This window comes from Malaclemys terrapin, chromosome 21 (genome assembly GCF_027887155.1).
Source record: "Malaclemys terrapin pileata isolate rMalTer1 chromosome 21, rMalTer1.hap1, whole genome shotgun sequence".
Taxonomy (NCBI): Eukaryota; Metazoa; Chordata; order Testudines; family Emydidae; genus Malaclemys; species Malaclemys terrapin.
This window is the reverse complement of record NC_071525.1, coordinates 8,786,635-8,804,512: the sequence shown is the minus strand read 5'-3', so window position 1 is coordinate 8,804,512 and position 17,878 is coordinate 8,786,635. Positions and strand designations below refer to the sequence as shown.

The 17,878-nt window shown below is 56.3% G+C and overlaps 2 protein-coding genes across 4 annotated transcripts; one reads left to right on the top strand and one right to left on the bottom strand.

The window, feature by feature from the left end:
• Window positions 1-11: 11 nt before the first annotated feature.
• On the bottom strand, window positions 12-8,869 carry LYSMD1 (LysM domain containing 1). The gene is made up of 3 exons (XM_054010465.1): window positions 8,163-8,869; window positions 3,885-4,207; window positions 12-1,918 (listed from the first exon to the last, which is right to left on the bottom strand). The coding sequence occupies exons 1-3, from the start codon at window positions 8,340-8,342 to the stop codon at window positions 1,759-1,761; spliced, it is 663 nt and encodes a 220-aa protein (XP_053866440.1). The 5' UTR covers window positions 8,343-8,869; the 3' UTR covers window positions 12-1,758.
• Window positions 8,870-9,248: 379 nt separating this feature from the next.
• On the top strand, window positions 9,249-16,346 carry SCNM1 (sodium channel modifier 1). 3 transcript variants are annotated; one of them, XM_054010826.1, is made up of 8 exons: window positions 9,249-9,338; window positions 10,779-10,849; window positions 12,084-12,172; window positions 12,808-12,905; window positions 12,987-13,087; window positions 14,016-14,167; window positions 14,809-14,935; window positions 15,410-16,346. In XM_054010826.1, the coding sequence occupies exons 1-8, from the start codon at window positions 9,288-9,290 to the stop codon at window positions 15,507-15,509; spliced, it is 789 nt and encodes a 262-aa protein (XP_053866801.1). In that variant the 5' UTR covers window positions 9,249-9,287; the 3' UTR covers window positions 15,510-16,346. The 3 variants fall into 3 exon arrangements, with proteins under 3 accessions (XP_053866801.1, XP_053866802.1, XP_053866800.1); XM_054010827.1 differs by having other exon boundaries at window positions 13,980-14,167; window positions 15,415-16,346; XM_054010825.1 differs by having other exon boundaries at window positions 13,980-14,167.
• The last annotated feature ends 1,532 nt before the right edge of the window (window positions 16,347-17,878 follow it).

The window sequence follows — 17,878 nt, the reverse complement described above, 5'->3', positions numbered from 1 at the left end:
ACGGAGACATGTTGTGTGTTTTGTTCAAAGAGCAATCAGGATGGAACAGTTTTATTTGCAAGTCCCTTCGCCGCTGGCCGGGCGGCCGATCTCAATCTTGTGCCTAACAAATACCTGGCAGAGTTATTAAAAGAGGATCTGGGCCTCTTGGCGGCGAGGAAGCTTTAAAGAGGAACCCAAGGGAGGGTTTTATTTTTAACTCCGTTTCCCTCTCCAGAGCTGGGCCGTGATGGACAGCAAAGGGTTCCAAATCAATACGGCTGAGCGGGGAAATCAGGGCCCGGCTTACCTGCCCCCTTCAGAGTCTGGGGCTTCTGGCTCGGCTCAAGCAGCTAACGCCTTCCAAGGAGGGGCTGTTCTGGGAGTTCCTCCATTCACCCCTGGCCCACAAACACCACTTACAAGCCACTAGCTGTCATCTGTCCCCCGTTCCGCCCCCTCCCCGGCCTGAAACATCAGCTTGGGAGCTGAGAGTCAAGCTGGGTGTTTTCCCTCTCACACCTCACGCCCAGTAACCAAGAGACAAATTAACAGGCGATCATCAGCGCTAGTATCACAGGGGCTCCAGACAGCCCCAGTGGGGCCAGACAGGCAGAAAGGATTGGTCAGCTCTTGGATTAATGGCACACAAGGAGGGACAGACCCTGGCTCCTCCCCCAGAGCTGGACTGGCCCCGCTGGGCTAACTGGGACAGACCCCGGCTCCCTCCCCCAGAACCAGGCTAAGAGAAATCCTAGGCAGTGAGAGGTCGTTGAGTAGCTCTGACAGACTCGGGGGACAGATCCACGGGGAGCGGGGGTGGGAGGGGTTGTGCCCATCGCTTTCAGGGGAAGGAAGCCAAGCAGCGTATGGAATTTGCCCCCTCGGCCCCCATGCCAGGCCCCACCCCAGAGGTCAATGAAAAGACTCGGGCAGATTTCAACTCAGGCCCAAGGGACTGGGTTTCAGCACAGCGGATGCTGAGCCTTTCCCGTGTGGGAGCTGGCCCCGAGAGCCCGACCCCACGTGGGCTCGCTGGCAGTGGGAGCTGCAGGCAATGATGACTCTTGCCTGCCAGGCGTCCTATGGGATCAGCTGCCGAGGGTCCTGACACCCCCCAGGACGTCAGGCTTGTGAAGGCGCTTGTTTCATTTAGAAACAGGTCAAGGTCCCACAACAGGAAGAGCAGGGGGGCTGCAGGTTGGGATTGAGGGGCATCAGTAGATGATTGGGGGGGCCGGGCTGAGGACCTGATCCCGAGGCCTTTCCCTAAAGTCTCAGCAGGGGAGCCAAGGAGACCCAAAGGGGTTGCAGGCAACGGGGCTGTCTCTGAACATGGCGACCTGACGGGATGGGACAGGAAGAGGCGGGCGCGCTGGGACAGGGAGCTCAGAGCCCGGCTGTGGGAAAGGCCAGCGAAGAGCAGAGCAGCGCAGAAAACGCTGGGCATTAGAGCGTGTCGCTGAGACTCCCCCGCCCCAAGGGGCCGCTCTACCAGTCACCCCATAACACGTCTCTGTGCACGCCGCCCCCCAACCGCAGAACGTCCCCCATACACTGCTCCCTCTGTAGCCAGCCCATCCCTCTGCAGATTGGTGTGAAGACAGGGGCAGCCGGAGGACTCCCGCAGGCTCCTGCCAGGATCAGGGCCTCAGCGCCGTCCAGGTCCCCCTGGCAGGGCCATCACAAACCCTGCGCTGCCCTCCCCACCCCCCTGTGGCTGGACGCGCCGGCTAGGAGGGGAGAGGCGAGTCCATGGGGAAAAAAAGGCTCCGCCCATCAGAGCTTGAAGATCTCGTCCTCCTGGTCCCGCAGCGTGGCGGCCCGGGTGGTTTTGGTGAGCGGCACGGGGCCCAGCAGGGCGCGCTGCTGAGCGTGAGGCGAGGGCTCGTTCTGATAGGAGACGGTCCTGCTGGCTTCTAGCTCGGCCCTGGCGATTCTGCGGGGAGACAGGAGGGGGTTAGATCTCAGACAGGGAGTGGCCATTGCGGACGCGCCCTGCTCAGGGATCCCCCCAGCCATGCCCTGCTCGGGGGTGGCTGAACTGGCACAGCGCCCTCTGCTGGGGCTGGGAAGGATCCAGGGAAGAGCCCCCTTTAGACACATGGGGCCAGGGCGGGTAGGGGGGTCCCAGAGGTGACAGTACAGATGGGGAGGGCGGAGGGAGGCCTGTATAATCCCTGTGGGAATCTTTGTTCAAAGCAACAAAGTAACCTAGGGCTGGAGGGAATCAGCAGAGCTGGGGGGAGGATGCCATGGGCTGGGACTGTGGGCTGAGAGTGAGGGGCACTGGCACAGCTGAGGTTGGGGGATGAGCCCAGGGCTGGGGTAGGAGGGGGCTGCAGGTCAGGATTATGGGGCACTGCCCAAGCTGGGGTCCCAGGGCCCAGAGTTGGGGTAGGAGGGGGCTATGGATCAGGATTGAAGGGCACTTGCCGAGCTGGGGGGGCAGAGGCCCAGAGTTGGGGTAGGAGGGGGCTGCGGGTCAGGATTGAGGGGCACTTGCCGAGCTGGGGGGCTGGGGGCCCAGAGTTGGTGTAGGAGGGGGCTGCGCATCAGGATTATGGGGCACTTGCCGAGCTGGGGGGCCGGGGGCCCAGAGTTGGGGTAGGAGGGGGCTATGGATCAGGATTGAGGGGCACTAGCCAAGCTGGGGGGCAGGGCTGGGATAGGAACCACAGAGATCTTCAACACAGGCAACAGCGCCCTCTAGTGGCCTCAGAGACTAGTCAATGGCAAGCAGTGGCCTGGTCCTTAGCCCAGCCAGCTCCCCGAAGGCAGTCCTCAGAGGCCCAGCTGTGTCAGACTCCCAGGCCAGGAGAAGGGCATTCCCTGTACAGCAGCCGGCTGGGGGTAGACAGTGGCCGCGGGCTCCTCTGGCTGCACCCTGAGCTAACGCGCTGGCTGTTTAACCCCCCTGCAGCACGGCACAGAAGGGAGGAAAGTAACTGATCCCCGTTTCCAGCAGCACAGGGAGCTCTGCCCCGCGAGCCACAGGGAGGCAGGTGCTGACAGCCTGGATCGGACCCAGGCCCCGTCCAACCCAGCATCTCCCCCTCCCCCAGCAGCGACCAACGGCCATTTCCCTGGAGGAACCCAGGAAACATCCCAGGACCCCTCGTGAATTCCTTCCCGCCCCGCAGCGAGCGACACGCGCCCGGCAGGACACCATTTCCTGGCTCTAATCTCTTGCCTGCACAGCGCCGCTAGGAGATGAAGCAGGGGAAGGAGGGGCCCCGGGAGCAAACAGCATCAAAGCAAACGTGTCGGTGTGAGTCCACGTTGCCGCGTGCAGCTGTTCGTCGCCTTCAGAGAACTCCCCACCGCACACGCGTCTCTATTCCCCCCTCCCGGTCCCCATGAGCATTGCGCACAGCCGCCAATGGTACCTGTACTCACCTGGTCACGCGGGGGGAGGGGGGGGAGCCACATCAGCAATGAACGGCCCCTCACTCTCTCACCACCGGCCGAGCTCCCTTCGCTACAGCCCCCTGCCAGGGCACCGCCCGTCAGCCTTGGGGACCCCCGGGTAAGTGTGTTTCTTGGGGGGAGGGGGGAGGAGCAGGCTATGGGGCAGGACATGGCGCTGGGCTCTTTTAGTTTGACGAGCACAGCGCCTGATCCAATGAGGTTTTAATTTCTCCCTCCCCACCAAGGGGCACGTAAAACCTGAGCTGGGGGTGCTCAGGCATCACTGCAGCCCCTGCAGGAGGCAGTTGTGGGGTCACCTCGCCCTGTAACAGCCCCACAGAGGATATAAGCACTAACCCAAGGGCAGCCAGCAGAGATTCTCCTTTAGCACAGTTGGCAGGGCCTACGAGTCAGAGCAGTAGGTCTGGGGATCGATACAGCCCGGGCACCACGGTAGTTACTTAGCGCTACAGTAACCTCAAGGTAGCACTCACGCGATCTCCCGCTCCCGCAGCTTCTTCACCGCAGCCTTCTTGGACAGGCTGATCTCCAAGTCGAGCTTCCTTAAGAAATCCGTGGCCGAGAGGTCGTGGCCGGGGGTGGTGCCTGTGCTGGTCATGGAGCCGTTTTTCAGCACCGGCTTCTCCTCTCCCGTGGGGGGCCGCCTGGCTCCTTCCTCCGCCTCCTCTTCCTCTTCCTCCAGGTTTAAACCATTCGCCATCTGCTTGGGCTCCACCAGGACAGGGATGTGCAGTGTCGTCTTGAGGAAGATGGAGTCACTGGTGTACAGCCGGTTCACCCGCTTGATCTGCTCCATCTGGGAAGAGACCACAAGCACCTGTAACCCCTCCAGGCCCGGGACACACGTTACCAACCCCCATCTCTATACACCAAGAGAACTGCCGCCTCTGATCTGGGGCTTGTTCCCTAAAGCTTCACTGCAGGCTGGACACCTAATATCACGGCGCCACCGAAATGCAGCCACCTCTGGGGTGGAGGACAGCAGTAGGCAAACAGAGCAATGAGGGCAAGCGTGTGCATGACGTGATCTGGGCTGCGGGTGCCGGGCTCACGCTGGCAGGGAGAAGGGTTAGGGCGTTGCTGGAACTTGAATGCCGGGGGGGGGGGGGGGGGGAAGGGGAGGGAAACTGACCAAGCCCCTGGAGGATGATGTTCAATGCAGCCAGGCAAGGACTGTGCTGTCCCACTGGCCGGGAGAGAGACATGCCATTGTTAAGTGTGCTAGCTGGTCCACCCCACCTGTCTCCTATGCTCAGCCAGAGGTGGATGAAGGAGACAGGCTGGGAGTCCATCACCATGGCACATGCCGCGACTCCACCCCACAGCCTGAAAGACCCTCCCTTCTGCCTGACTGGCGGCTTATTGGGTTCCTGCAAAATGAGCTGGCCCCCCTGGCTGGCAGCCCCAGAGACAGCTCCCCGCTTTCCCGGCTGCAGGGCAGGAGCACACCAGCAGGGGGCAGCATGCATGTGTCATAGGGAAGACTGAACTGGTGCTGTCAGGCTGCAGGGCCTGTCAAGATTCAAACTGCTACGCTCCCAGAGACACTCAACAGCCTCCTGCTGCCTGACCACATATGCAGGCCCAGGCCAGAGGTGATACCGGGGCAGGCTTTGGCTCCAACCACCAGGGGGATTTCTGCAGCAGAAACTGATCCCCCGTGAGAGCCACGGGAACACAGAGCTGCAAAAACAGGAAATGAGAAAGGGCGTGACTGTGTGTGCACATTTCCAGGGTCACATCAGCCTCACAGGGAGGCAGCCGCACACACGGGGGACCGAGAGGAGACGGCAAGTGCAGGGTCAGAGCCCTCAGCCCTGATCCTGCATGAGACTCCAGACATTCAGCCTCCCCATGCACCCACCCATACCCCCACAGCCCAGGAACACCAGTGGGGTGCCCGCTCAGAGTTCCATGATCAGAGTGCTGGATTGTAGAGTCCTAGGGGCAGAGACCGTGTCTTTGATTTCGCAGCCAAGCCCCTGGCTCTGCTCTGGAGCTGTATCAATTCTTAGGATTCATTACGTGTATTGCAGTAGCCTCAGCCAAGAACCAGGAGTCCCCACTCTAGGGGGATCAGAGGTGCCTGGACTCTGGAGGCGTGACTCCTGCCAGTGCCCCTTTTCTTAGGGGTGCTCATGACACGACCCTCCCTGCTTCACCCCAGATGCTCGGCAAACAAAACCAAAAAGCGGTAACGCTAAGTGCTTCGGCAGAGTTCCTCGTTCAAGACACACCAAGCACTGTACAAAATGTAGGGTGACCAGACAGCAAGTGTGACAGGGGGTGGGGGGTAATAGGAGCCTATATATGAAAAAGACCTAAAAATCAGAACTGTCCCTATAAAATCGGGACATCTGGTCACCCTAATTGTGGGGTGGAAATCAATCTGGACCCAAGCTGCAGATTCAGGGCCGACAAGGGGAAGAAGGGAAGCCAGGACGCGTTAGGAAACCCAGGGGAAGGATTCACTCTTCAGCTATAATTGCTTGTTTTGCACATTTCTTGAGGGGATTACTTAAGAGCGTCCTCAGGAGGGCTTGGAATTGGAGAGCTGGTGGATTGGGGAGCATTCACCAGTCCTATCAGATAGCTAGTGCTTTACCAAAGATAGGTCAATAGCTTGTTTTTTGTAATAGAGAAACTGAGGCCCAGAGTGGGGACTAGAACCCAGGCAGGCTGGATAAAAATAATTTTTTTTTTAAATCAAAAAGATTGGATTTTTTTTTATTTAAATCGGATTTTTTTTTATAAAATGCTTTTCGAGGAAAAAACCTGTTAAGATACATTATAGCTCAAAGGTATCTCATCATGGAATAGGGATTATAAATTCTAATTCTATAGTATGAGACAATATATTCATGTCATGTTTAAGAAAAGTTTTGTAAATGAGTTCCAATAGTTCATGGATTAGAAACCCAATCTGATGGGATTCCAGGGGCTTCTGTATAGATTATTTAGGTTAATCTTTCTATCTACCCAATGGGACTCAGTGCTCAGTCTAGAAGATACCCTCAGAGATGCTTAGTTTTGCAGTTCTCAAACTGTGGATTTGTCTCCCCAGAGGTAACATGCTTGTTAACAGCAAAAATGTTTTTAAATAAATAAATAATATATAGAGGTGAGAAATAACAGACCTCAACCCTATTGTCCCTCTGCAAATTTGTCAATCCCTTATCTCTCTCTAAAAGTACAAAGTTTCAAAAAGTTCAATGAATAGAAGATTGTTGGGGGCGGAATAGATCTGGACAAGGAGAAGAAGTATGGAGATAAATATGAGACAGGAGGGACAGGCAGTACAAATAAAAGTGAAACTGTTTGAGCCGCATATTCCAGAAGCCTTGAGGTCTTTCTGAGTGTAGCCTTCATTGATTTGAGATCTACCATACCAGTCTCTCACTAGAAGGGAAAACCTATAATGACAGAAGGCCGTAAAAGAAACCAGTTTGGGAATAAGAACCATGCAAGAAATATGTTTGCTGATGACGTTTTAAAGAAAGTCACACCAGTGAACTGGTGGAAGTCACTTAAGCACTTGGATTCAGAGACTGACGGTGTAGAAAGAATATTTTCTTCCTTTGGACTAATTCATTCCAAATTGAGAAATTGTTTGGTACCTGAAAAAGCAGGAAAGTTTGTTTTTCTTTTCCAGGTTATGAACAAACAGGAAAATGAAGGTGAAGACAACTGAGTTAGCTGCAAAAGCCAAAATTTTAAGTTTCTCATGTTGACCTGGCTGACACAGTCGATTTAATTTTTGGTTTTTGTTTTTTTTTTTAATATTTCATTTATCTATTTTAATTAAAAACAATTTTAACAAAACCAAACCTATTTTGAAAAAAACTGAATGTTTAACTAAATTCAAAAACTCATATGCTTGTTTTGTTAAAATATTATGTTTGCTATTGAAGAAAAAAATCCAGAATACATAACATTGTTTTAGTTAAATAAAATAATTTAAATGTCTGTCTGGTGATGTTCTCCTCCTAATACAACATGGCAAGAAAATCCTCCAAATATTAAAGATTAACCTGTTGCACTGGAGATAGTTCACCTCCTAATGACTTCATAAATATCTGCTTCGGTTACCTTTGGTAAATGAAATAACCAAACAGTCATTCATTCTCTGACATAGCTGTAAAACTCATCTGAAAAGTTTTTGAAATAAATCACTTTAAAAATGTATAGTGTGTACCTTCTAAAAATGAAACCTACATCCATCTTGGAGTTGTGAAGAATAGGTCTTAAGGTTATAACAACCAACAAGAATGCACTTTTATGTAGAAATCCATGATTAAATCAAGTCTTCCTGACTAGTGATTTAAATAATGATAAAAGAACAGGAGTACTTGTGGCACCTTAGAGACTAACAAACTTATTTGAGCATCAGCTTTCGTGGGTTACAGCCCACTTCTTCGAAAGCTTACGCTCTAATAAATTTGTTAGTCTCTAAGGTGCCACAAGTACTCCTGTTCTTTTTGCGGATACAGACTAACACAGCTGCTACTCTGAAACCTTAAATAATGATTTAAATCAATTTAATTTAAATCAAATCCACCCTGAACCCAGGAGACCTGGCTTCCAGGTCCCTGCTCCATCCACAAGACCCCAGTCCCCTGTCAGAGCTAGGAAGAGAAGCCAGGAGTCTGGTACGCTGTCCCCTGCTCTAACCGTGGGACCTCACTGGGTCCCTCCTGCCAGGTTACCTACACCCCCCCAGATCGCAATAGAGAGCTGCCGCGCAGACCTACCGTGACCCCATACTTGAGCGCCAGCCCCTGCAAGGTGTCCCCCGGCTCCAGGCGATGTTCCACCCTCCTCTCCCTCACCGGGGAGCACATTGACTTGACGAGGCTGCCGTAGGACCGGGTCTTGCTGCCGCAGAGCAGCCCAGCCCCTCCAGGGGACCCCTGCCTGGATGGGGAGGCCATCCCTCCCCCCAAGTCAGTGGGGCACCAGTGCGGGCAGCAGAGGTGCCTGGGCTCTGGAGGGGCTTTCCTGAGGGGTGCTCATGGCAGGACCCCCCTCGGGCAGAGTAAACAATGCGCCTCCCAGCCAGGCCAGGGCTCCCCCACACTGAGCCCCCCACAAAGGTCTCTCTGCTTTCCTGCTCGTTCTCCACTCCCCTCAGCCTTTACTCCAGGGCACAGGCAGGGGGGCCCCCAATTTCCTCCCCACGCAGCAAAACCCACTCTGCACAAGTGGGGGAGGGGATGGAAGGGGGGTCCCCCAATTTCCTGCTCACCCCTTACGCCAGAGAGGGACACAGGGGGGGTCTCCTCAATTTTCTCTGTCCCCTCCCCAGCTCCTTCTTTACTCGGGGGAAGGGGCAATTTCCCCCCTCCCCAGGAACCCCGCCGCTCCCACGGCCCCAGCCACCCTCCAGCAGCCGCTCCCCTGCAGAGCAGCCAGTGTCCGCAACACGCAGCCAGTTGCGTCGCTCAGCCGGCCCCGAACAGCTGAGCAGAGCGGCGCCAGCCCCCTTCCTTCCCACCCCGCGCAAAGGCCTCTGGGACATGTAGTCTCTCCCTGGCACGTTGCCTGCCCCGCAGGATTCCTGGTAGTTCCCCCCACCCCATAACCAGGCTCCGCCCCTCTGGGGCCAAAGAGGTGGCACAGCGGGGAACGTTCCGCCCAGCCCAGCCACAAGCCTCGCCTAGGGGGAGAGGGGCCAGGATCCGGGACTACATTTCCCATCATGCCCCGCCTCCGCTAACCGTCTCAATGCATCATGGGCGTTTTAGCCCAAGGGGCCTATCTGCGCGGAACGCCCAGAGGCATGCTGGGAAGGGTAGTCCGGGAAGAGAACCAAACCGGAAGTGCTGTGTGGCCTCAGTTCCCATGGTTACCGCGGCCGGGGGGCGCGGAGCGCCGCCATGTCCTTCAAGCGGGAGGGGGATGACTCGGGCCAGCTGAACGTGCTGCAGGTGAGCGGCCGGGGCGGGCCGGGCCGGGCTGAGCAGTGGGGTCGGACACCCCGGCTCCGCAGGGCTGCCCGGGGCCCGGGGCGCTTCCGGGGCCCAGAGCGACGCCCCCCGACTCCCCCCATCCCCAGAGTGACCCCCCCGACTCCTCAGTCCCCCCACAACCCCCGGCTCCCCCCCCGATTCCCCCCATCCCCAGAGCGATCCTGCCCGACCCCCCCGACTCCTCCTCAGTCCCCCCACAACTCCCCGGCTCCCCCCCCCGACTCCCCACATCCCCAGAGCGATCCTGCCCGACTCCCCCTAGCCCCCCATTCCCAGAGTGACCCCCCGACTCCTCAGCCCCCCCACAACTCCCCTGCACCCTGGCCCCACAACTCCCCCTAGCCCCCCATCCCCAGAGCGACCCCCTGACTCCTCCTCAGTCCCACCACAACCGCCTGCCCCCCGACTCCCCACATCCCCAGAGCGATCCTGCCCGACTCCCCCTAGCCCCCCATTCCCAGAGTGACCCCCCGACTCCTCAGCCCCCCCACAACTCCCCTGCACCCTGGCCCCACAACTCCCCCTAGCCCCCCATCCCCAGAGCGACCCCCTGACTCCTCCTCAGTCCCACCACAACCGCCTGCCCCCCGACTCCCCACATCCCCAGAGCGATCCTGCCCGATTCCCCCTAGCCCCCCATTCCCAGAGTGACCCCCTGACTCCTCAGGCCCCCCCAAACACCCTGCTCCTTACATCCCCAGAGCGATCCTGCCCGACTCCCCCTAGCCCCCCATTCCCAGAGTGACCTCCTGACTCCTCCCCAGTCCCCCCACAGCCCCCCTGCTCCCCACATCCCCAGAGTGATCCCCCCAATCTTCCCAGCTCCCGCGACCCCTCCCCAGCTCTCCCCAAACCCCCATCCCCAGAGCAATCCCCTCAACTCCCCGCCCCCTGGCGCCTCCAACTCTCCCACTGCCCCCCAGCCCCACAGCAGTCCCCAAGCTTCCCTCTCAACCCCCGAGTCACTCCCCTGCTCCCCCCAACACACACTCTCTGCCACTCTCCCATCCCAGGGTGATCCCCCCCCCAACATCCCTCGGCCCCTGGTGCTGTCACTCTCCAACCACCCCAACACTTCTCGGCCTCTGGCTCCTGCCTCCCACGCTCCTCATCCTTGCTGCTGTGGGCTCTATTCCCAGCATTGCCACTGGCCCGCAGTGCTGGATGACCTTGGGCAAGTCACTGCCCTGCTCTGTGCCTCAGTTTCCACATCTGTAAAATGATGATAATGCTACCAGCCTCCTTTGTAAAGCGCTCAGAGACCCACGGATGAAAAGCGCTAGATAAAAGCCAGAGATTGTTGTTATTATTCATCTATGGCCACACTGATGCCAGTTGCTCTACTGCCTACACCAGAGAGATTGATTCCTCTGTAACGTGGCCTGGTCATTTATTCAGAAAAGAAGAGTTGCAGATCTTCTGGCAAACTACATCCCGGAGGACGAGGCGCTGCTGCTAAGGAACGGCAGGTGCGTTAGATCCATTTGACAGCAAGCGACGTGGTTCTGAGAAGACTGTATGCCATAAGGATCGGGTCAAATAAAATCCAACCTCAGCCTAAAGCCCACATTGAACTATGACCCTTTGAATCAGTTCAATTCATTAATTAGCGTATTTATTTATTCTGGGGACTGAAGCTGCAAGATTGGCAGTGTGGCCTAATGCACAGAGTACTGGAGTGGGAATCAGGACACTTGGTTTCTCTTCCCTGATCTGCTACAGGCCTGCTAGGTGTCCTTGGGAAAATCCCTTCGTCGCTCCGTGCCTCAGTTTCCCCATCTGTAAAATGGGGATAACAATACTGCTCTTCCTTTATCAAGCTCTACTGATGAAAAGCCCTAGATAAGAGCTAGCTAGGGGTTGTTATTTGTTATTAAATTAAGATCTGGATTTCCAAGGCCCCAGCAGTCAGGCAGACTGCTTGGCGAGAGAGTCAGGAATGTTTTGCTCAGGCCCATTATAAAAATAGGGACGATCTGTAAAAGTTAGACCCAGATCCAGATTTGGATTTCAAACACCACCAAAAGCTGGAATCTGGGCTGTATATTGAGGCTGATCTGGGTATTTTTAGTTTAGTTTTCATTTTGGCTTTGCAGTTCCCACTTCCCTTCAAATGTAAAAGAGCCACACGCCCCCCAAGAGAGCCTCTGGCTAATATTACACACTCAGACCGGTTGGCTCGGCATTCAGACTTTCGGATGTTTGTCAGAGAATGAGCACGGTCCAGTGGCCACAGAGCCAGGAATTTTGGGTTCAGTTCTTGACTCTCCTTAGTTGTCACTTACGTTGTCCTGACCTGTTTCCTCAACTGCAAACTGGGGACAACAAAACAGAGGGTATGTGGTCCAGCATCCAGAGCATTGGAGTGGGAATCAGGACACCGGGGTTCTCTTCCCAGCTCTGTCATTGACTCATTGGGCAAATCACTCCATTTCCCCATGGGTAAGATGTGGATAGTAACACTTAACCTGGCTGCCTGTGCTTTGAGAGCCTCGGCCAGTTAGATTCATAGAGGTCCTACTGCGCTGGGTGAATCTGAGAATCATGGTCATTTATTCTAGTGGATGTAACTAGTGTCTCTTCCAGCCCAGTGTTACCAACTGCGCTGATAAGAAGGGCTGGGGGGGCCCATCTGTCCTCGTAGGTGTGCGTGAGGGGGAGATGCTCCTGGCTTGATATGACTGTCTTTCCTCTCTCTCTCAGATACGCCTGCACAGTATGTTTCCACCGTCCGGTCTTCGACACGCTTGACATGCTGACGGTCCATAGGGCCGGCAAGAAACACGTCGCTAGTAAGTCAGCCCTAAGGAGCTGCAGACCCTGGGTAGTGGAGATGGTGCAGGAGGAAAGAAGAGTCCAGCTTCACTCCCAAAGCTCAGGGGCAGTTGGTGGTGCTGGGAGGTAGAAGAACTGTCTTATCACCGACAGAACTGCCAGGTTGGATCAGACCCAAGGTCCTTCTTGGCCAGTATCTTCAGTCTGACAGTGGCCAGCACCAGGTGCTTCAGAGGCAGGTGTGAGTAGCAGATGTGGGATAATCTGCCTCTCACATAGGTCTCTTCCTGGTGTCTAATAGTTAGAGATCAGCTGAAGCCCGGCTTGATCCCCTCCAGAACCTACGCTCTGGAGCGTTAGACAATAGACATGAGCCCCATGATGCCATTTAGAGAGGTGCCTTTCAGGGGTGGAGCTGTCTGTCTGCCTTGGGAGAAGGACAGACTGAGATGACCCAGCGAGGTTTGGACCTTCACACTGCTTGGATTGCTCAAAGCCATCCATCCATCCTCCTGAGACACAGCGGGAGCTGGCAGTCCGTGCCACCCCAACCCGGCAGCCCTTTGGCAATGTAACCTCGGCTGGGTGGCAGACCTCTTGGCGAGAGTCTCACTGCCTGGATTACCTGTGTCTGTCTGTCTCTGTGTCCCAGGCCTGCAGACGTTCTACGGAAAGAAGCGGTCGCGCGAGAATGAGGTGCAGAAGCGGCGGCAGCAGGAGTTCCTGCGGGCAGAGGAGGCGGGCACGCAGGTTGGCACGTGCGCCCTATGGGAGCCCCTCCCATGACCTTTACCTGGCTGGCTGTGCTGAGCTTGTCTGTGTTTTCCTTAGGATCTTGCGCACCCTGCACCCTTGCTGGCTCAGACCAGGAAGATTGCCCAGAATGCTTTGCTGAAAGCCTCTCCTTATAACAGCTGCTGCCGAAGAAACAGGTAATACCTATGCGTTCCCTGCCAGCGTGGGTCGAGGGTTCACCATGGCGTCAGGGGATGGTACGAGAGCCAGGCACTGCCTTGGCAAGGTCTTTGTTGCAGGGTAGCGCCACCATCTGCTGGACATCTGCCCGCAGCAGGCTTTTCTGCTCTGTTCCTTTGTAAGGGCCATTCGCCCAGTGGGTGTCACTTAGCATAGCTTTGTGGACGTCCATGGTACGGTGCTGATTTACCCCAGCTGAGGATCTGGCCCTGAATCCTTAAGCTGATCATTTCCTGGTGGGCCAGGCGCCGAGTGTAGTGGGAACGGTTTCAGAGCAGGGGATTGTGAGTCTTCTCTGTGCCTACTTTATATTTCAGCAGCGGAACGTGTATCACGTGAAGGCAGCAGCTTTGAGAAGAGAGTGTGGTCTAATGGTCAGAGCAGGGGACCTGAGTTCTGTTCCCAGCCCTAGGTGGTTAGGGCAGAGGACTAGGAGAGATGATGCGTGGGTTCTCTTCCCAACTCTGGGAGGGGAGTGAGGTCTGGTGGTTAGAACAGGGGGGCTGGCAGTCAGGCCTTCTGGCTTCTGTTCCCAGATCTGGGAGGGGAGCGGGTCTGGTGGTTAGAACAGGGAACCGGGGGTCAGGACTCCTGGGTTCTGTGTCAAGCTGTGCCACTGACTTGGCCAATTCCCCTCCGTGCCTCAGTTTCCGCATCTGTAACACAAGGATAATATTTATTTTCCTTACGTGGGGAGTTGTGTGGGTTACTCCCTGTCCAGAAATCACTTTGGGGTCCTCTGACGAGTGGGGCTCTAGAGAGCAAGATACCATCCCTGGTTGTTACTGTGGCCGTGCACAGCGGGCAGCTGGTCGCCACTAGTCTCAGGAGACCTGCTGTCTGTTTTAGGCCCGATGGCAGCGGCTCAAGCGTTAGTTCTTCTAGGACGGAGCCTGCTGCCCCCGCTGCCTTCGGGAGTGCCGTGGGAAAGCAGCCAGCAGAACCGGGAAGCTCCGTGGCGAGAGGCGAAGAGGGATGTGCTGTTGCGGACATCCCCCACTCCACGCGGCTTCCTGGACACGCCAGCCCTCGAGCAGGTACCAGCCTGAGAGGCTCTGGGGTCTTGCCCCTTCCACTGAGGCACCTGGGGACAATTAAATCGACCATTCGCCTGTCTCACTGCAGCAGCTCGTATGTTTCTGCAATCTTCGGGAAATTCCAGTGCTGTTGTCTGCTGCTTAGAGTGGGGGGGCTGGAAGGCAAGACTCCTGGGTTCTTATCCCAGGGGGTCATTAGAGTGGGGGATGGGGCTGGGAGTCAGGACTCCCTGGGTTCTAGCTCCAACTCTGAGAGGGGAGTAGGGTCTAGTGGTCAGAGTGGGGGGGTGGGGAGGGGCTGGGAGTCCAGACTCCTGGGTTCTTACTCTCCCCACCATTGATTTGCTATGTTGCGTTGGGGCAAATCCTCAGGCCTTGGTTTCCCTGGGGGGCGGGGTGCATTCATTGTTGTCACTCAGGTTTGTGAGCGGCGTTACAGATCACTGTAGAAATGCAAAGCGCCATTACCCCGTCACATGAGCTCCCTGATCTCAGCCTCCCATGAGCTGCCAGTTTGGCTCGGAACTAAGCGTGTCCACAGAGGTGAGGAGCTCTCCGTGGAGGTGCCGGTGGGCAGCGATGCTCCATCCCAACCTTCCAAGGCCTCACGGCCTCATCTCGTCCCTTTCGTCTCATTCTAGACTTGCAGAAGGAACCTGCTGCGAGGATCAAGAGAAGCAGCAAAAGAAAATCCTCCTTGTCTGCCCAGCCTGGAGCCATCAGCCCTGAGAAGCGCCAAGCCCTGGAGCACTATCTCCTGCTCAGGAGGTGAGCTGGCTTCTGCCTGTTCCCCGCAGAGCAGCAGGGTGCATCGGCAGGGGTCCGATCCCTGGGGCTGAGGGGTAGGAGCTCATCTCAACACTCAGCAAAGGGAAAAGCCCCCTAAGTCCCATCCAGCCCCTTGCTGGGGGCCAGCCTGGGGGTTTAACCTACCATCTCTCCTCCATGGCTCTGCCCATCTAGTTCTTGGGCTCTCATGCATGCAGTCCCACACAGCGCTCCCCGCCCGTCCATCTCCAAATGCTTTGCAAAGGGTTTGGCGTCACAGGTGGAGGGAAACAGGCACAGGGAGTGGGATGGAGTGACTGACACTGACAGAATTGGTTATAGAACCCAGGAATCCTGGCCCTGTCGGTAGAGAAACCATCTCCTTAGCACCATCCTTCGGTATTCTTAAATTGGCATCCACCCGCCCTGGTGTTTGTAACTCTCTGTCTGTCTGTCTGTCTGTCCTTCCCTCAGCTCAGGCTGGATCCAGGACCCTTCCGGCAAGTGGGTGAAAGACGAGAATGTGGAGTTCGACTCTGATGAGGACGAGCCACCGTCCCTGCCGCCGTCCTGACTTCTCAGCCTCTCCAGCTAGCGGGATACCCCCAGGAACCGGGCCCGGTACTGACTACGCTGACCATCTCTTGGGATGGGGCTGGCAGAGGGGGGCAGGAACGGCCTGTCTGCATCTTCCTATCCGGCCCCCATGGCTTTGATTTTGGATATAAATCACCAGGGAAGAAGGATCTTTCCAAACAGTTCCTAGAAACCCGCATCGCCGCTTCACTGTATCCACGAACACTGCTGGGGTCACTCACACTGGGAGCTGCCATGTCACCACCGCCACAGGTTCCCAGCACGAGGTCTGCTCTGTCTCTGGGGATAAGCACAAGGGTGAGATGCAGCTCTCGGCGGGACACAGAGGAAAGCAGGGTGTGCTGGAGGAAGTCAGTGCTTCGGGCTCGTCTAGCATCTTTCAACCCAGGATCTTAAAGCGTCTCCCTGAGGGAGGCAAGTATCGTGCCCCTTTCGTGTGGGGAAACTGAGGCACAGACCAGCAGCAACGTCTATGTGAGTCAGTGGGAAAAGTCAGGATAGATCTCAGGAGTCCTGACTCCCTCTTATGTTCTGATCACTTTTATTAGGTGTATTACGGTAGCACCTAGGCACCCCAGCCGTGGATTGGGACCCCATTGTGCTGGGCGCTGCACAGATACAGAACAAAGAGACACTCCCTGCCCCCCAGAGCTCACTGGACAATGCTCTCTCCTAACAGGCAATCCTCTGGCCTTTTTTTTCCTCATGTGGTTTTTGTTTTTAAAAAGTCGATCTGAAAATCGAATTGGCTTCTCCCTGCGCTGCGGGGGTGGCTTGGTACATTAAAAAGCACCACAGACGTCTTCTGTTCTCAGCCCACTGGTGAGGTGGCACCTTCCTATTTGCATTACATGTGACGCTTCATTTAAAAGATATGTATGTTAGCGACCACACAGAGTAACAAGGAAAAGGGGGGTGGTCTCTGTGAGGCCTTCCGGGGCCTGAGCGTGGGCTTAACTGTAACTATGGGAGCAGTCCCATTTGAAATCAGGGCTTCAAGTTAAGCACAGGGTTAAGTGCTTTGTTGGATCAGAGGGTTAAAATTATTATTATTTATTAGGTATATTATGGTAGCACCTTAAAGCCTCAGTCATGGACCAGGACCCTCTTGTGCTAGGCGCTGTATGTTATGTATTAGGTGTATTACGGTCGTGCTCAGGCGCCCTAGCCGTGAACCAGAAACCCATATTAGGTGTCTTACGGTAGCACTCAAGCGCCCTAGCCACGGGCCAGGACCCCATGGCACTAGGCGCTGCACAGACACACACCAGACCAATGTCCTGCCCCCCAGAGCTCCCAGTCGCTTTTTTCCTGTAGCCCTCATGGGTCCTTAGACCCAGTGATAGAAACACAGAGACCGGATCGTCTTCCTTCCTAGTCCGCGGTCAGACTGGGGTAACCCCACTGACTTCAGTGCATCGTGCCTGGTTTGCACCAGGGGAGTGAGAGGTTCCCACTGACCCAGCTGAGCTTTCCAGGTCCAATCGGCCCTCGATTTGCACCCTGGCCCGTTCCTATCCCCATTCCCTGCCTCCCTGACCCCGTATCCTCCCTTCTCCAGATGTCCTGGCTCCTGGTCAGTTTCTAGCTGCCGCGTGTGCTGGCAGATCTCAGAGCCTTGTGCGCCTTCAGGGCGTTGGAGCTGTTCACCCCAGGCCACCGCAGCTGTTCGAATCCTGAAAGTTCTCAGCTACCGTGCTTGCGCTGAGTTTCCAGCGCTCGTTAATACAGCTTGAACTCTGCCAGGCATGAGCACAGGGGGGCGAGCTGGCCAGCCGCCTTTCTACTGGGGGCCCAGAACTTGCAGGTGGAGGGTCAGCTCGGGTCGTTAAAGCGACCCCGGCAAGGGTGGGAGCCCAAGGCCTCAACCCACCTGTTGAGCTGCTTGTGAAAGTGACTGGTCTCCTGATCAGTTCAACAAGGATGGAGGCATGTGGGGCCCTTTCGCAGCCCCTCAAGCATACCTAGTTGGTTCCCGTCCTGCTTCGAGGAGCTAAGGAGGACGGCAGCTGGGGAAGGGGGGTGCGGATTGGCACCGGGGGTGGGTCCTCTGGATCAGCACTGCAGGGCCCTGGCTTGGAAAAAGGATTGTGAAGCTCCTGGCCCTGGTATTCTTCCGTGCAGCTCTCAGAGCCTCCCAGAGGGCGCCGTAAGCTTAGCTATTGGGAGGTACCGCAGCAGCCTGGAGGCCTGCCGGCTCCCCCTCCACTTCTACTCCTAGTGAGGTCCGGTGAAGCAGGCGCGGGCCTGGGCCTTGGCCACAGGACAACCGGGCTCTCTCCCGGGCCCTGCTCCTGACCTGCTCCAGGACCATGGGCGAGTCCCTTGCCCTCCCCGTGCCTCAGT

Excerpts from the sequence above, each read along its gene's own strand:
- LYSMD1 (XM_054010465.1), bottom strand. The coding sequence starts at position 8,342 with ATGGCCTCCCCATCCAGGCAGGGGTCCCCTGGAGGGGCTGGGCTGCTC. Across the intron at positions 4,208-8,162 it reads CGCTCAAGTATGGGGTCACG|ATGGAGCAGATCAAGCGGGT; the intron begins GTAGGTCTGCGC and ends GTCTCTTCCCAG. Across the intron at positions 1,919-3,884 it reads CTGCGGGAGCGGGAGATCGC|AATCGCCAGGGCCGAGCTAG; the intron begins GTGAGTGCTACC and ends GTCTCCCCGCAG.
- SCNM1 (XM_054010825.1), top strand. The coding sequence starts at position 9,288 with ATGTCCTTCAAGCGGGAGGGGGATGACTCGGGCCAGCTGAACGTGCTG. Across the intron at positions 9,339-10,778 it reads GCCAGCTGAACGTGCTGCAG|AAAAGAAGAGTTGCAGATCT; the intron begins GTGAGCGGCCGG and ends TCATTTATTCAG. Across the intron at positions 10,850-12,083 it reads CTGCTGCTAAGGAACGGCAG|ATACGCCTGCACAGTATGTT; the intron begins GTGCGTTAGATC and ends TCTCTCTCTCAG.